Source organism: Oryx dammah, unplaced genomic scaffold, assembly GCF_014754425.2.
Source record: "Oryx dammah isolate SB20612 unplaced genomic scaffold, SCBI_Odam_1.1 HiC_scaffold_16, whole genome shotgun sequence".
NCBI classification, from domain to species: Eukaryota; Metazoa; Chordata; class Mammalia; order Artiodactyla; family Bovidae; genus Oryx; species Oryx dammah.
Genome location: NW_024070200.1, coordinates 58,378,627 through 58,395,617, shown reverse-complemented (window position 1 = coordinate 58,395,617; position 16,991 = coordinate 58,378,627). Strand labels below are relative to the sequence as shown.

At 49.3% G+C, this 16,991-nt stretch overlaps 1 protein-coding gene and 1 long non-coding RNA gene across 6 annotated transcripts in view; one reads left to right on the top strand and one right to left on the bottom strand.

Moving 5' to 3' along the window:
• Positions 1–1,846: 1,846 nt before the first annotated feature.
• Positions 1,847–15,065, bottom strand: NR2F2 (nuclear receptor subfamily 2 group F member 2). 3 transcript variants are annotated; one of them, XM_040256998.1, is made up of 3 exons: positions 14,342–15,065; positions 6,060–6,587; positions 1,847–3,344 (listed from the first exon to the last, which is right to left on the bottom strand). In XM_040256998.1, the coding sequence occupies exons 1-3, from the start codon at positions 14,382–14,384 to the stop codon at positions 3,070–3,072; spliced, it is 846 nt and encodes a 281-aa protein (XP_040112932.1). In that variant the 5' UTR covers positions 14,385–15,065; the 3' UTR covers positions 1,847–3,069. The 3 variants fall into 3 exon arrangements, with proteins under 3 accessions (XP_040112932.1, XP_040112931.1, XP_040112934.1); XM_040256997.1 differs by lacking the exon at positions 14,342–15,065 and adding an exon at positions 8,202–9,432; XM_040257000.1 differs by lacking the exon at positions 14,342–15,065 and adding an exon at positions 8,128–8,206.
• LOC120875249 overlaps positions 13,326–16,991 on the top strand; it is a 48,616-nt gene continuing 44,950 nt past the window's right edge. For all 3 annotated transcript variants that reach the window (XR_005723896.1, XR_005723897.1, XR_005723895.1), the window contains exon 1: positions 13,326–13,746. This is a non-coding gene — a long non-coding RNA (uncharacterized LOC120875249). The remainder of the gene's footprint in view (positions 13,747–16,991) is intronic.

Here is a 16,991-nt window from a genome sequence, read left to right as displayed (position 1 = left end):
GGGGGGGGGGGAGAAAAAAAAAAAAGCAAGGAAAAAGAGACACTTAAAGGGAAAGAGTCGCCATGTTTAGCAGCTTTTTAAAAAAGATCTCGTCAATTTCACACAGAACGCACTCGCTGGGTCCCAGCCCTAGTCTTTTGTCCAATTCAGTCGCAGCAAAGATCTTTTGTTCTAACTCAGCGTGAAAAGAAAAACTTTCTTTAAATGCTATAAACTTAAACCAAACTCAAGACTCTAAACAGATCCTCCTCCGGCCACTCTAAACATATACAAGGGGTTTTGTTTTAACCGTTTGAAAATTTTGGGGTCCTGTTTTTCTGCCTCGTAGATCCCAAGCTACATTGCTGAAACTTAAGAGGGAGAGTGAGAGAGAGATTTCCAACGTCTAGAACACATGCTTAAAGCAGAATAAAACAGGGACTGTCTTTTGCTTTGAAAATCATAAATTATAATTTAATGCCAATAATAATTTACAACAAATGGCTGTTTACAATAAACTAACAAAACAAACAAGGCAAAGGGCCTGTGTTTTACTTATTAGAGAAAACTTCACACACTCACATGGATAGCACTTGCAAGAGGAGAAAATAAACAACCACCTACGAAACCTCAATCTAGAGGTCAGCAATGTTCTGTCATAAGAACATACTTAGATTTATGTATGTATATATCTACAGAAAGAAGCTGAGGGTCAGATGGAGAACTCTGCTCAGATGCACAAATCAGACAGATTTTTCTGGTCTACATGTATTGACTGGAACTGAGTATCAAAGTTTAATACACTTTACAAAATGATCCCTTTTCTTTCACATCCCCTTACCCACCACCCCCTTTTAAAATCAAACCACAACACAGTGATGTATGATGGTGGTGTGGGTACTGCAAAGCCTCAGTAAGAACAAAAATTGCAAGCTCCCACACACTGAGCTTCCTTCAAACCAGGAAAAGAGAGAGGGAAAAGGAAAAAACAAACAAACAAACAAACCTCCAAAACAAAATAGTTAATACTTCCAAATCCACACAACCTATAAAGTTTCCTTCTTTCTTTCTCTTCTTTTTAATGTGGCTTTTAAGTACAAAGAATCCCAAGAGTAGTACAGATTGTATCTATACAATCTGAAATGTCAGAATGTCGCTGTGTTTTTATGTACAGAACTCCAATGGAAAAGATTCCCTTGACCTGTGGTCATGCTCTCACAGAAGGAACGTACAGGGGGGAGGGGAAGGCAGGCCAACTGCAAGTTATCATATATACATTAAAAATAAACCCTTCAGCCACTCTAAGCTACATCACTGAATTTGAAATCCTCTCAACAACCACCCTAGATGAGAACCACAGAATATTTTTAAAAATCACGCCTACTTAAGGAAAAACTCATTGCGAACAACTGCCTTCTATTGACAAGGCTGGATTAGCTTGCTTGAACTGTGTTCTGCGTAACTGTCAGAAATGTACAAAACAGTATTTTTTCCTGATCATAAAATAGATACTGATCTCAAGATTTCTAATACTTTTCACAATACCTTCCCTAAGCAGGCACTTAAGTGTGACAAATATAAGGGCCTTTTTTTTTTTCCTGGAAAATCCATTTTTAATTAAAAGAAGGATTAGGTGAATGGAGGTGGTTTACTATATCAGTATGGCACTTCCTAAACCATAGATAAACCATTAACTTCAGCTCCCCCCACCCCATCACACCCAAATTAAACAGGCAAATACACTAGTCTACCTTTGAACAAACTGGCTGAGGGAAGTGAACAAACAGAGCGAGCCCCTGGCCCAGCTCAGAGAGAGCTAGCTCACAGGGGCTTCTCGATGGAAAGACAGTGGGGACAGCCAAACAGGTTTCAGATATCAAATAATATTTTAATTTCTGAATACTTTCAATTTCCTTGGAATATAACACACAAAGACTCGACCAAACAGTTCAGTTATTATAACTTTTACAGTATACAGAAATGTTGCACTTAAAAAAAAAAAAAACCTTCAGTTTTTTTTTTAAAAACACAAACTGTAAACTCTAAGATACTGAATCAATCACGTTACCTATAAGTGCCAACAGTGTTATTTTGTCATGCTGATTTCAATGGTATTTTTTTAAAAAGGGAAAATATCAACAATTATAATACAAAGGGTTTGCAAATATACAAACAGATATAGGATTTTCATAACAATTCAAGAACTAAGCGGGACCCAATTCAAATTACAAAAGTTCACTTTTTATTCAAAACCTCAGCATGTGTCTTGGACACATTCCTTGGCTGCCAATAAATTCCACAGTTCATTCTCTTTCTTAAAATATTTTTTAAAAGCTAGGTTTGTCATGGTATCTTTTGGGGGGCGGGGGTGGGTCAGGGTAGGGGAAGTTTTTAAGCGTTGTATGTGGTTCCTCCAGTTCTCAAATTAGAGTGCTCAACTTCATCTAAAATTTTTGGTCACCACTTGTAAGTGCGTTTCCATCATCTTTGAGTTGCCTTTTAAAAGTTTTATGTCTTCCTATGATATTTTCATGGACTCAGTTTTAATTCTTGCAGAACATATATTTTAAGGATACACAGTTTTTAAGAAGCCAAGATTATATCAAAACTTATTATAGAACCACAGAATAAACTGGTTTGGAACCAGAAAAGTACAAAAAAGAACAGCTAGAGGTACATAGACACAGGACAATTAATAATTTGGAAAAAAAAAAAAGACTTACTTTCTCCATTCTGCTAATTTTCTCCCAATCTCCTTAAATGCACTTTTAGCAATATTTTTCCAAAATTTACCAAAAAAAAAAGAAAAAAGACTAATTTCCTTTTTATACAAAAATGATAAGTAGCAAGTTGTTCTGACCGACACAGGAGTTTTTTTTTTTTTTAATGCATTCTGTAAAAGTTCATTCGACAGTCTTTTTTTTTTTTTGGAAATTCACAGTCCATTAAATTCTTCCCCTCTCTTCTTTTAGCAAACTTGTAACATCCTTTTATATCCTTTCTTAACAGAAGGAATTTAAGCAAACAAACCAGTCTTTTGCCTTTTCTTTCTCTCTGTTTCACTCCCCCTTCTTATTTTGATTGATTTATTTATTGAATTGCCATATACGGCCAGTTAAAACTGCTGCCAGACAGTAACATATCCCGGATGAGGGTTTCGATGGGGGTTTTACCTACCAAACGGACGAAAAACAATTGCTCTATGACTGAGGAGGAGACCGTGCGGAGGGAAGGGAGGCGAAGCAAAAGCTTTCCGAATCGTGTTGGTTGGTTGGGGTACTGGCTCCTAACGTATTCTTCCAAAGCACACTGGGACTTTTCCTGCAAGCTTTCCACATGGGCTACATCAGAGAGACCACAGGCATCTGGAAGAAAGTTTAAAAAAAAAGAGAAGAAAACGACGAAGAATTCAGTCATCAGATTAAGAGGTTTGAAATGGGTCACATGAAGTGTGTGTGCAGTGCTCTGTCAAACTGCCCCAACCAGAGCTGGAGCAAATGCCTACGGACTGAAAACTTGGGAGCTGGGGAGGGGGGAGCCGTGTGAGATGGTCCTGGGATATTAGCTTTAAAACAGAACACAACTCAGTGTACTGCAGCCTTTCTATGCCCCACTCCTCAGTCTTGGTGACCGGGAGGCCCAAGCAAAGTGCACTGGGTGAATCTAGCTCAGGTCAGTAAACAGACTGACAAACAGATGAAACCAAAACTACCAGTGCTCCGCCCCTCCTCCTCTGTAAATAATAGTTTGGCTTATAATTATATAGTGGGGGGGGGGCAACAACCTGGCCCAGCCCGGGGTAATGGCGCCCACGACCCAGCCTCAGATTCTCCCCAAAGAGGGCGACTCATTTTTCTCCAGTCTTTGAAACTGATTTAAGTGGCCCTTTAAAACTGATCTTGTCAGTTTAGCCTATTGAAGGGCAGCCATGCAAACTGTGATCTCTCTGTTCATTTGAGCTGTTTCTTTTCCCTCCTTTTCTTCTCTCTCCCTTTTTCTCCTACCCCCCCCCTGATTTTTTTTTTTTTTTTTGTAAACCCAGGTCCCTCCAAGAAGAAACCCCCTCCCCGTTATCTTCAGGAAAACACGTTTCTTTTTCGGATATGTGAAAATACAATAAGTGCCTTTGAAATGAGAGGCTTCTCAGCGAAGGCGGTGCAGATTGTGACCTGACCTTTGGGGGCTCCTCAGGCAAGACTAGGGCTAACACATGCATATTGTCAATCCTTAAAGCAGATATTCAAAAAAAGCCGCCACTGCGTCCACCCCAAGAACCAGAACACACATACAACCTCCTCATGTGTGGGTCTAGGGCTCTGCATGTCTACAGAATGCATAGGTGTCTGTCTGTGATCAGAAATTAAAAGATCTGTTTGCATTGGACTCCTTCTCTCCGCAAGCGCACTGTCTCTCTCAGAATCAGATAACAGGGACCTTTATCTCTTTGTGAGGCGCTCTGCATTCTCCACACAGGCCTCTACATTTTACAAACACTAATAAATTAAACTGTTACAAGCGCATCAGGCATTTCTTTCGCTGGAAGACTAAGGTAAGTCTAAGAGCTAACAATGAGCTCAAGAAAGGAACCACCGCCTGGATGGTCTGGGAACATGGGCTGGGTGTTGGGTTGCAGGAAGGGTTGAAGGTGACTCTGGGTTAGGGGACGATCCTGTCTGTACATTTGCATCAGGCAACCGTTCTAGTTGTGACAGGTCCCCCGAGAAAAATAATCCAGATCCAAGCCTCTGCATACAGTCCTTCCTTGCCCAGACACTGCCCTTTAATTGATTACCTAAGGACTTTCAAAGACAGAATTTGGGGGTAGCGGTGGAGGGGGTGGACTTTATGCAAAAAGCAGTAATATATAAAAGAAAGTGGGTTAAGGACTCAGAACCTACCAGACTCAGCTCAAGACTTGGGTCCCCAGATTTCCTTGGAACAATAAGGAAGAGACTGTGGATCTTTTTGTCTGCTACAGGAACTCCTCAGCTCTCCTGGTGTCCTGATTACAAGCTGCAGAACCTGCAGTGGGTGACTAGGTTCCAAGCCCTACCCAGGTCCAAATTTTGTTATCTTGAACTGGGAGCCCCCTTCCTCTCTGAGCCGTGACAAAGGGGGTCAGCTGACAACTCGGAACAAGCATGTGGAAAGGGTGATTTCCACCCACCTGGGCTTTGCTGAACTCAGCCTGGGGGGCCAGCCAAAAGGCTCAGGTGTGGCCCAAAGTGGTAAGCCAGACACCTTCCATGATCATTTGACCTCCAGAGTTAATTAATATTAGATCTATTACTCACACAGGTTAAACTACCTGAAAACTAATTAGATTTCATAATGCAATCAGTGATGGTTTTATATCTCTGGCAACACTCATATCCAGCCCAAGTTGGCACACACTGTGGGGTGTTTAAAAATTGCCTTAAGTGTTCCCCTGGGCAGGGGAAGCGACAGACCTGAGTCTTGAACCCCCTGCAGACATTCTAAAGAGTGATGATGGCCCCTTTCTTCCTCCTGCCCCTTCCTGACAGCTCTTTCCCCTCTCTGGACAGTCTGCATTGTTTTAAGAAAAAATATGCTTTTGAAAATTGCTGCCCTCAGGTTGGCCAGGCCTGGAGCTCCAACTTGCACTGAGTTAGCAGGCAAACTTTTCCCCCTCCCGCCAGGGGCAAACCTTCCCCTGAGGGGCTGATACCAGGACTGTTCCAGCGCCTACAGGCATCTCCCGGAGGCTCAGCCCGGGTGACAGGAGAGCCATGGGGGTAGAGGAGATTCCCACTCAGCTGGCCCAGAGTGCCTGAGGTGAGGGAGGGAACAGGAGTGTGCGTCCTAGTCTGGCGGAAGGGCAACAGGCCTGCGAGGCTTCCCCATGGCCCATTTTGAGAGAGTCAACAGTCTGAAGCATCCTTCCCGTGGCCCAGCCTTTCTCTCCTCTCCCCAGAACAAGCCTGCCAGAGCCCCACCGCTAGGCAGAGTTCCCATGCCAAGTTTCCCTCGACAGTGTGGCTCTGGAGGCTCCCAAGAGTTTTAGGCCCTAACTCTGAGCTAGGAGCCCCGAGGCACGAAAGAGCAGGGTTCCTTCCTACCTGAGGTGAACAGGACTATGGCCTTGAGGCAGCTGTACTCGGCGGAGTCGACGTGCAGCGCTTTTAGCTTCTCCACTTGCTCTTGGAAGATCCGTATGTGGTCCATAAAGGCGACCACCCGGTCGGCGGACATGGGCGAGGCGTGGAGGCCGGCAGCGGCCAGGAGCGGGGCGACGTGGAGGGGCATGGAGCACTGGGCCGCGTTCAGAACGAACAGCTCGCTCCAGGTGAGGCGGAGCAGGGCCACCTGGTCGGTGATCTGCAGGTCGGGGAAGAAGGGGATGTTCCGGGCCCACTCGACGGCGCTGAAGAGCATCCGCGCGGCCAGTTCGCAAATGTTCTCGATGCCCATGATATTGTTGGGCTGCATGCACTGGCTGCCGAAGCGCGACGTGGGGTAGGGCTCTGCACGCAGCAGCAGGGAAATATATCCGGACAGGTAGGAGTGGCAGTTGAGGGGGTCCCCGTTGGTCAGCGCGAACTGCCCGTGGCTTGGCTGGGTGGGCGGCATCCTGCCCCTCTGCACGGCTGCGGGGAAGAAAGGAGACACTCCGCCGTTAATGCCCAGCCTCATCCTCCCTGCTCCCCCGGCAGGGTCAGCCCCAAGCCCGCCCCCTTCGCCCCCACAAAACCCCCGACCCCGACTCCCGCGCGGCGCAAGAACCCGCAGGCCTGCCCCTCTCTCACACGCGAGCCAGGGCCACCGACCCAAGGGGCGCCGGGAGCCCGGCCGCCCTCTCCTCCGACCACCACCCAGGCCAGCTCCGGCGATCAGGGCGGCCCACTGGCCTCAGAGGCCCGCTCCGGGCCGGGAGGCCGCGCACCCAGCATGGACCACTTTGCCTCGGGGTCCCCGGCACAGTGGGAGGGATGGAGCATTGTGGGGGGCATCTTTCTTCTTTTACTTCTGAACGGCTGATATATTTTTTTATTGATTGGAGAAGAGGGAGCGCGGGGTGGGGGTGGGGGGGCCCGAGGCTGGGGGGAGGGGGAGACGCTTTTGCAAAAGACACCGAGAAGCTTCACCCCGGACGGCCTGTGGCCACCCCAGCACCGCTCTCCATACCCCCACAACCCCAAACCCGCAGCCCCGGCCCCGCGGGCCACCCCTGGCGAGAGGCGAGCCGACAGCCAAGGTCTGGCGGCAGCCGACTCGGTGTGCTCGCAGGAAGAGAGAGGGCGGAGAGACAGGCCGGCCGAGGCGAGAGGAAGCCGGGCGAGAGGCGGGGAGCGAGCGGCCGGCGGCGGCGCCGCCCGGGAGGGTCGGGAAGGGCCGGCCAGGCTCGGGCACGAGCGGTTATCTGACGCCGGACGGGGAGAGTCGCTCTCGCAGAAACACAAAGAAACCCGGGCATTCGCTCGCCGCAACCCGGAGCCCGCGCCCGGCGCCGAGCGCGCCATTGGCCGAGCAGGGCTCGCGGCGCTCGGCGAATTTCATATCACAAAGACCCAACTCGCGCAGAGCGAAAGCAGCCGCCCCAGGCCCCTCGCCCACCCTGCTCCTACTCTCTATCGCGCTCTCCTCCTTTCAAAAGTGAAAGGAAAAAAGAAAACAGAGGTATTTTTTTTTAGCCGAATGTTAATCCACGGAGGGTCACATGAGCGCTGCCCGGGCGGCAGCGTTAATACGGCGAAGTGCATAAAATTGCCATTTGTAATTTGAACCTCCTGTACAAAAAGTACAATCTCAGGTTGTTGGGTTTTTTTTTTTTTTTGAGAGGGTGGGGGCTGGGGAGAGGGGTGGGGAGGAGGGACATATGTTGAACATGCAGGGAAAACAAGGAGAGAGAGAGAGAAACGGAGAGGAAAGAGAAGTAAACCAGGCTTTAAAACAACCACCACCACCACCACCTCCCCATCCCTTGCAAAAAGGCGAACTCGAATGAACTGGCCATCAATGCAAAGGAAATGAAAACAGCCCAAAGAGAGAGTTGAGGAAATCAGTCGGCCAAAGCATGCGGATTTGGGGGGGGGGGGGTCTGGGTTCCACTGCAGAACTTGCTTCTAGTATAAAAACCCCTTTCAGCTGCAATACGAAGAGAAGAGCTTGGGGCGTCTGTGTCCTTACCCAGAGCAGGCTAGCCAAACGTACCCAGGGCCCCGGGACCCCGGGCGAGGGGAGGAGAAATGAGAGGCCGATACCTTCCCGTCTCATGCCCACTTTGAGGCACTTTTTGAGGCGGCAGTACTGGCACTGGTTGCGGTGGTGCTGGTCGATGGGACAGTTCCGGTTGGCGCGGCACGTGTAGCTCAGGTTCCTCCGCACGCTGCGCTTGAAGAAGCTCTTGCAGCCTTCGCACGTGAACTGACCGTAGTGCTTGCCGCTCGACTTGTCCCCGCACACCACGCACTCGATGTGCTGCTGCTGCTGCTGCTTGTCGCTGCCCGGCCCGCCAGGGCCGCCTTGGCCGCCGGCTGCCGTCTGGGCCGGCGTGCTGGCCGGGCCCCCTTGGCCGGGCGTCTGTGGCGTGTGCGGGGCGCCGGGCGGCGGGCCGGGCACGGGCGGCGCCTGCGAGGCCTGGCTGCCCTGAGAGCCGGGCACCTCGTCCTGGGGGTCGCGCCACGTGCTGACTACCATTGCCATATCTATGGGGGCCGCGTCCGGACTTCCTGCTCCCCTGGCTGCGGGCGGCGGCGGGCTCCCGGGTCTCGGGCTCCGGCGCGCCGCCTTTTGTGTGTGCAAAGGGTGCGAGAGGGCGCGGGAGGGCGCCCCGGGTGGCTCGGGGGGGCTGGTTGGTTGAGGTTGGTTAGTTTTTCCTTTTTTGTTTCTGCTTTTGCAAAGTTTAGTCGATGGCTCGTCTGGCCCGGTGTGTTTGTTTTGTTTGTTTCTCTCGCCTCAGCTTTGTTGCTTTCGGGGGGCTTTCCGCCGGGGAGGGGAGGGGATGGGGCCGGGGGAGAGCAAGTGAGAGCAGAACGTGGAGAGAGAGAGAGAGGGAGGGGAGGGAGAGCTGCAAGTCGATTGTCTGGCTTCAAGACAGAAGTAGGAGGCAAAAAAAAAAAAAAAAAAAAATCTCTCCAAAGATCTTCCTCGCTCTCACTCTCTCCCTCCCTCTCTCGTTCTCTCTCTCGCTCTCAGAGCTGGTGTGTAGCCGAGGAGTTGGAGAAGGAGGAGAGGCGACTGTCCGGGGGCCAAGTCCAGGGCAGCCCACAGTCAGCCATTCAGGAAAGCCATCGAAATCGGGAGGACTCGGAGAGCAGAGGCGCCGGTCTCGGGCGCGCCCAGAGAGCCAGGCAGGCCGGGGCGGAGGCCGGCGGCCCGCGGAGTGGCCGGAGCGCTGCCCGGGTCCAGGGGAATCAGCATGAAAGTGGTCCGCGTCGGGCGCTGAGCGGCGTCGTCCTGGCGCTGGGCCGCCGCCGCCGCCTGCCCCGGGCGCCCCGGCGCGCGCCTCGCTCGCTCCGGCCGCCGCCGCCCGCTTTCGCCGGATAGAGGCCGCTCGCTGCTCCCTGCGGGCCGCCTGGGCCGCCGCCGCCGCCGGAGCCGGAGCCGCCGCCGCCGCCGCCGCCGAAGCCGCCGGGTCGGGCCCGGAGCCGCCGCGTCTAGCGCCGCCGCCGCCGCTGAAGCCTCTGCCGCTGCTGCCGCTGCTGCCGCCGCCGGAGCCGCTGCTGCTGCCGCCGGAGCCGCCTCACACACATAGGGAAAGAGTCAACTCGCCGGCGGCGGGGGAGAAATGATAAAAGAGAGAGAGGAGGGCAGATCACCACCTAGAAGCACATCCTTCGTGCGCAGAGTGGGGAGAAAAAGACGGAGAGAAAGAATGAAAGAGGGGAAAAAAGGCAGCACGGCACCCGGAGAAAGAAGGCAACTCGGGGAGAAGAGGAGGAGGACGAGAAAACACACACGCGCGCACGCACACACACACCGCGGAGAGAAAAGAACAGAGAATCAAAGTGATCAAATATGCTAAAAAGGGGGGCGCGGGAGGGAATGCGATTTATAGGCGCCGGGGCTGGCAGAAGTGGCTTCTCCGCGATCAGCTCACTGAGCTCTCTATATAGTGAACTTTGACACGACTGCTGCAACTTAGCGCACGTTGCCATGGCGACGGCGCGCCTTATAAGGCAGCCGCCGGGGTTGGCCTGGCCAGGCGCGCGCGCGCCGCCCCCTCGCCGTCATTGGCCGGAGCGCGGCGGCCCCGCCATGGCGGCCGCGGGCGCAGCCCGGTCCTAGCGCGAGCGGCGTCGCGGCCGGGGCTCGGGGCGCTCCGGGGGCTCGGGGCGGGGGGCGGGGCGGGGTGGCGGTGCTCCCGCCGCAGCCAGGCGGGGGATGGGCCCGCGCCGTCCCCGGGCGCGCGGCCACCGCCTTCTGCGCACCCCGCACCCGAGGTTTCCGCCCCGGCGGGGTGAGGAGCGCGGCGCGCACGGAACGACGCCTCTTAAAGGCTCCGCGAGAGGCTTTGGATGGAATCGGGGACTTCGATTCTCGCAACTTGGCAATGCCACCGGATCCGCAGCTCGCGCACCACCCGGGGCTCCCGGCGCATCTTGGTGCCCGCGGTGCCAGAGAAAGAGAAAAGTTGCCCGGTTTCTTTGCAGAAGGGTAGTGGGTGAGGATGGGAAGGTACCTAGAGCCCAGCTGGCAGGCATTTTCCAAACGAACCATTTGGTCAAATCCGGGAATAGACCCTTTCCTTACTCAAGTCTGATCACTTGCTTGGTTTGGTGGTTCTTTTTATTTCTTTTTTAAAGAAAAAGAGCCGTTCAGTGGCTTTTTTTTTTTTTTTTGTCCATGTAGGGTTAACATTTCACAGGTATGTGGCCTGACATTTTAATTGCTCAAATAAAGCATCTCAGATGCTAAGAAGGCGAAGTAGACTTCATCTCATTGTCATGACGCAATTAAAATCAATTTTCTTCAACTTTATTCTCTCTCGTTAGTTTCAGCTAACTCCCAAGCCAGCGAGCGTCCTGACACACACCCAGTCATGGGGAGAGGTGAAAAGACCTTTCTGCTGGCTGATGGACAAGTGGACGCAGCCTCCAGCGTCCCCTGTGCGTACCCTCTGTACACACATGTAAGCGCACATGTATCAGATGCACATTTGTCAACGTACACAGACAAAGACTTCAGCGACTATGCTCCTAGGTCATAGAACAGTTGAGTAGGACTTCATTGTTCCTCAAGTTTCTTTTAAGCATTCATATAGTCATTAAAACACACACACAGAGATTCTGCCCCAAATTGGCAATAACACCAAGTACGAGTCACAGGAATCATTGCACAAGCCATACTCTACCTCAACAGATTCGCTGCAATGAGAACAACTTCATTGCCTGTGCCATTCTCAATGTGCTAAAAATCATCAAGCTGGTTGTATCTCTGAATTCTGGAGCACTTGGTTTTAAACATCAAACATCTAGAATTGTCCCCCAGAACACATTATATTCCAACGCAGTAATCCTTCTGTTCGCTTTTGACCAGCTAGTGGATCATGACTATTCAACATTTATAGAACAAAACTGTGTCTCCATCATACACTCTCTGCACCAAGAAAAATCTATGGACTAGTAATCCAACCAGGTTTATGAACAATTAAGATATTTTACACAAAGCATGCTGAGCTTCAGGAAACATGAACACACATAAAGAGTAAATTAATGACCACAGGGAAGCATCCTTGGTAGTTTTAGAAATCGAGGCAATGAAGAATTTAAAAAATAAATTGTAAAAATAATTGACATGTGTAGATTGTACTTTGTATTCAATACCCTTTACAAACGGGGCAGAATACGAGGTAAGAACTAAAGGAAGATGTAGGCGGAGAGGGGCTTGGTTTTAGGGCAGGAAAGATCCTCCTTGCTTCATTCTTGAAACCTTCTTAGCCCTCATCCTTTCTCTGCTGAAATTAGATATTTCACTAAAGCTGCAGGTGCTGGGATTATTTGGAAGTTTTTTTAAAAAAAACCTCCAGTGGACACTGAACTATCATGAACCTGAGATTGCCGTAGAGCGAAGCCAGGCAGCAAATTTCAGGATGATTATAGATACAATATAATTTTCTCCTAAAGAGAACAAGAAGGATGGAAAAGAAATCATCTCAGAGAAGGTTGTGTCTTTTTTCTTCTTTTTCTTTTCTATCTCTATGATTCGAGGAGGAATTGCCTAATGCTACAGATGTCAGTAGATTAGGGGCAAACTCAGCAAAGATGTGGTAGGGCTGGGGTTGAGACAGAAAATCTAATGGGCATCCTTATCTCAATTTAATAGAAGATAAGAATAATTGATTACAGAGAAACCCTAAACTCACCTCTTGGGTGCAGGCATTTCTATGGCAAGATAACCTTCTACAAACATGCAGTGGGAAAAATTTTGAGGAGCAAGAGTTACCCTGTCCACTTTGAGATTTTTGGTATTTGAAGTACGCTCTGATGGCCTCAGATTTTAAATGAAGGATTTCCCAACCATCTTCAACAGCTCTGGAGTCTGCTAGGCATACGACCCCAGGGCAGCTATAGAGTCAGAGGTGTTTCACTCTGTATCTTAGGACTCATTCAGTTATGGGGGTGCTATTAAAAAGCCAAAAACAAACCCAAAAAATGACTATCAATTGCAGTTAATTTTATTGTATAGAAGAAGAGAGAAGATTGCAGACTGAGAATAAAAAAGAGGGGAGCAGGTTTTAAAATGTCTTCTTCAGAGATGTTCATATTCTTTGAATAAAACGGCTCTAAGACTAAAAGATAAATAACAATGTTGTTATTTTTTTTAATCCAGCCCAGTCTTTTATTGCAGATATAAATTTATTTTAATGAGAAGAATGGCAAGCTTAAATTTGGCCAGAGAAAGTTGAAAAAACATTTGTTTAACTGTAGGGGGGAAAAAAAAACCCACCCAGGAATATTATTTTCTTGCAGAAAGTACCTGTAATTCTACACAAATTAAATCACAATATGAATACAGACCCCAGCAAATGCTGAGTTTAACTCTGAACTCAGTAGAAACCAGTTCTGTCCAGCAGGATTCATTGAAATCCTCCTTCCCCTCAATCTAGTCCGTGTGTGTTTTTCTCTTCCACCACACTGGAGCTCCATGAATAGGGAAGGGGGCTTCCATTGTGTCTCTCTGAACTTCCAAGTCAATGCAATTTTTAACCACTGGCTTGTGGTACTTTGAAAATCACCAGGGGCTGTCAGAGTTGGGTCCTCTGAAAAATTTACAGTGCTAAATCAGAGCATATGCTGGGAGGGAAAAAATTGCTTAAGATTGGAGCTAGTACAGTATCTGTCTGCCCCCTAGTGTAAGAGTCCTCGCTGCCTAAAATTCAACTTTAAAAGAAAAGAGCTCTTAAAGGGAAACGACTTTGAGCTCACGTAGGCATAGCAGAATGAAACTTCTGTACATTTTAATCTGAATAATTCTTCAGGATTTAAAATTAATTGGCTTTGACTTGGTTGGACCGGACTCAGATCTCGCTGCCTCTGCGTTTCCCGATTCCCTGGCAGAGAGGTGATGATTTTTTTTTTTCTTCCTGAACTGGGTTTATGTGCGTCCCCCTCACCCCCTCCTCTCTTTTTCTTTCTCTGTCTCTGTCGTCTCTCTCGCTGGCTTTTTAAAAATGAGGAACCGTTCCTTGAACGTTTTGGATAGAGCACAGAATTGCTTAAGTCAGCCCGACGCGGTTGCAATAGACAGCAAAAAGGTAAACGTTTGCCTGAAATTCGCACGCCAGCTCCACCACCCCGCCCGATGGTGAGTACCCTTCTCGTCGCGCTTCTCCTCCTAGCTTAACCGAACGCTCGCCTCCCCGAGCCGCGGCCGAGGGCGCCGGGCAGCGCTTTCCTCCCTCCCTGCCTGGCTGGTTGTCAGTTGCACAAGGTTGCAAAATGCAGCGCCGAGGCAAATCGAACAGTAAATTCTGACACTTAGTGCGAGCCTAGCAGCTCCTTTGCTAGAAAACCGAGTCGTCTGTTGCTTGGAAAAACACGCTTATAAGGACTGGCTTTTAGTTTGCTCTAGCGAAGGAAATGAGTTTGAGGAGATGGGAGGCACCGCAGTCTTTACGCTTCGGTTTAATCATATTTTGGCAGCTTTGCAATTGTATATTCCCCCTCTTCCCCCCTCCACCACCTCTCCTACCACACACATGTAATAAAATATGGCAATGCATTGAATTGACGGTTTCCCCTTCCCCAAACCCCTTAAACCACAGTCCTAGGCATTTCATACACGTTAGCAATCCGATTTTTTCTTGAAAAACCCCAAGTCATCCCCAACCCCACATAGCACAAGGAGAAAAGTGAGAAAGGAGAGAGAGAGAGAAAAAAAATACTGTAAGTAAACATACCAAAACCATATTTGCCTTGTTCAAGGTCCCAAACCGCTTGCATCTTCCTTCTAAACAGGAATAACTCTCCTTTAGTTTGGCGGGTGAAATAAACCGCTTTGTTGGCCCCCTGAAAAGATGTGTCTTTGATAATTAAAGAGAATCTCCTCCTCGGTGTTTATCTAAGCGATTGTGCAAACTGATAAAAAGTAGGCACTAGCCTGCAGGGAAAAAGAGGAAAGGTGAAGGGAAAGATCTTCCACCTCAAGGAAGTGCTTCCCCATGTATCAGACGCTCTCAGCCTTGGAAAGCCCTGCACAGTAACTTTAGAGAGACGAGGTTTCAGGGAGCTTTGTACATAGCTGCTGAGGAATGCAAGCCTCGCCTTTAAGAAAAAAAACCCCAAACCGTAGGTAGGAGAAGTCTGGAGTGATCCTTGTCTCTCATCTCATTCCTTAGAAGGAAGAGTGCGTTGTTACACCTTGTTTGGGGCTGGAAAGAGGAGACTTTAAAAACACCCGTCCAATTGAAAAAAATCTCCCAACTTAATGAGTTTAGTCGGAGGCTGGGGCTAACGGCTCAGCCTCAGCAGAAAGCCGCCAACAACTATAGGCGATAGTGCAGAGCAAAGACGACCCAAGGCACAGCCAAATTCCACTGTTTGGGGTCGAGAGGGATGGAGACTAATCCTAAAGCAAGTTGGAAAAAAAAAACAGAGGTGGGAGAGGAGGGGAAAAAAGCAGCAGCCTCACAGACTGGCAGACAGGCTCCCCTCATCCTGGATCAAAGATAGAACTTGAAACAGGAGGGCAACATTTTTCCTAGGAATCCGTTGAAATCCTCATTTTCTACTTTTAACTACCCCCCCAAAGTGATTTTTCCCTCTCCCCTGTAGATTCATACCCCCCCCTTTCCCAGTTCTGCTTCTAGAACTTTCCTGAAGCCGGAACCTATTTCTTTGGGGGGGAGGGGTTCCCTACTCCAAGTCTTCAGATAATGAATGCTTAATTCACCCCCCTCCCTCCATCCACCTCCCAAAATGAATAAAGGAAGCAGGAAGACAGTAACTAGCGAAAAATGAGAATAAACTATGCTGCCTCTCAGAGTTTAATGCAATTTTAACTAATGGATTTTTGTTTTAAGAGAAGAATAATGGGGGAAACACGGGTCTTTTATTTTAGGAAACAGTTATGGTAAGATGTATGTCAGAATTAACAAATGGAACTAACGCTCTTCGGCTGCTTCTTGTCCTTGTCTTAAACAGGAATTAAGTTAAACACAGTGCTGAATGTTAATTACATGTTTACTGGCTAATGAAAATTACAAATGGTTTTGCCACCTCAAACAATGATGAAAACTCTGAAGACACTGTAATTATATACTTTGAGGGAAATAACTCAGAATATTGATCATAAGAAGTGTAAATCTTTTTTTAACTATTCATTAATACTATAAATATGGGCTACAGAAGTTTTTCCTTGCGGTTTGTCTCATCAGTTACACCGAGGGGATGGATAGTGAGGCTCCTCTGGGGAGGTGGTGAACTCATTCTCTTCGAGAAGGAGGCCACTTGTGTAACTGGGGGTGCCCCCTCCCTCTCGCCCCCGCCCCCTTTAACCCCAGCCAGAAGGTCGAGGGATAGCTGAACAGGGGGGCCGGGCTCAGGGCAGGTGAAGGTGATCACAGCCCAGCCTCTTCCCTCCCCTCCCCTCGCCTCCCCTCCCCTCCTCCCTTTCCTGCCAGGTCTGATCGGTGACCGCCTTCCCCAGCCAGGGCGCCAGTCGGATAACCTGGCGTTCAGCTCCTAATGGAGGACAGCACATCGCAACCCAAGTTCTGACAACCCAAGTTCCCTCCTTTAGAGGTGGCTAGGGCAATTCATTGCAAAAGAAGAAAGAAGGGGGGAAAAAAAAAAGTTGAGGGTGGAGGTGTTTATTGGGTAAGATGGCTCAGGCAACCGAACCGGAACTGGTTTCTCTGGGTTTGGGAGTAATGACAGATTTTGCTGATTGAACTCCGGCCTGAGATGTAGCTCTGCACTCCGCACTGTAGCAGCCACTCCGATCTCGGGGGTCAAAGGTGAGGTCTGCACTAACCCTAAAAGGCTGGTCTGGCCTGGCCAGAAGGCCGAGCCGGCGGAGGAGTGGGCCGCCTGCCGCTTCCGAGGGGGTGCCCGTGAAACCCGCACGCGGGGGACACAGAGCTGAGAGCGGGTTTTCAGTGCAATATTGAAGATTTCTCAAAAGTGCCCTAGGCTCGTGGGACTGGAGTCCTCTTTTCCCCTGAGAATTCCCAAGGCGCTGGTCTTTGTCTTGGAAGGAATGGAGTTTCTGAATGGTGTGAAAGCGACAGAGAGGGTCGCTTCAAATCGATTTTACTTGTCCTTTCTGTCTTTTCGGATCAACGCCCTTCAATGGGCACAGAGGTGCTCTTTCAACCAAAAACTTGTGCTACATTTTCTGCCTGTATTGGTGCTAAATACAATAAGCACTGGGCAGATTTTTTTTTTCTTTGCTCTCCAAAGCCAGAAAGCACCCTAATTAAATTGTTTTATATGGACAGTCAAGACGGACCAATTAAGTATGCATTAGTATAAAGATATAGTCTGCAGATAAGGCGGTTTAGAAAATCACGTGTGGGACAAAGGAGAGAGGGCTAGCACTGGGGAGGG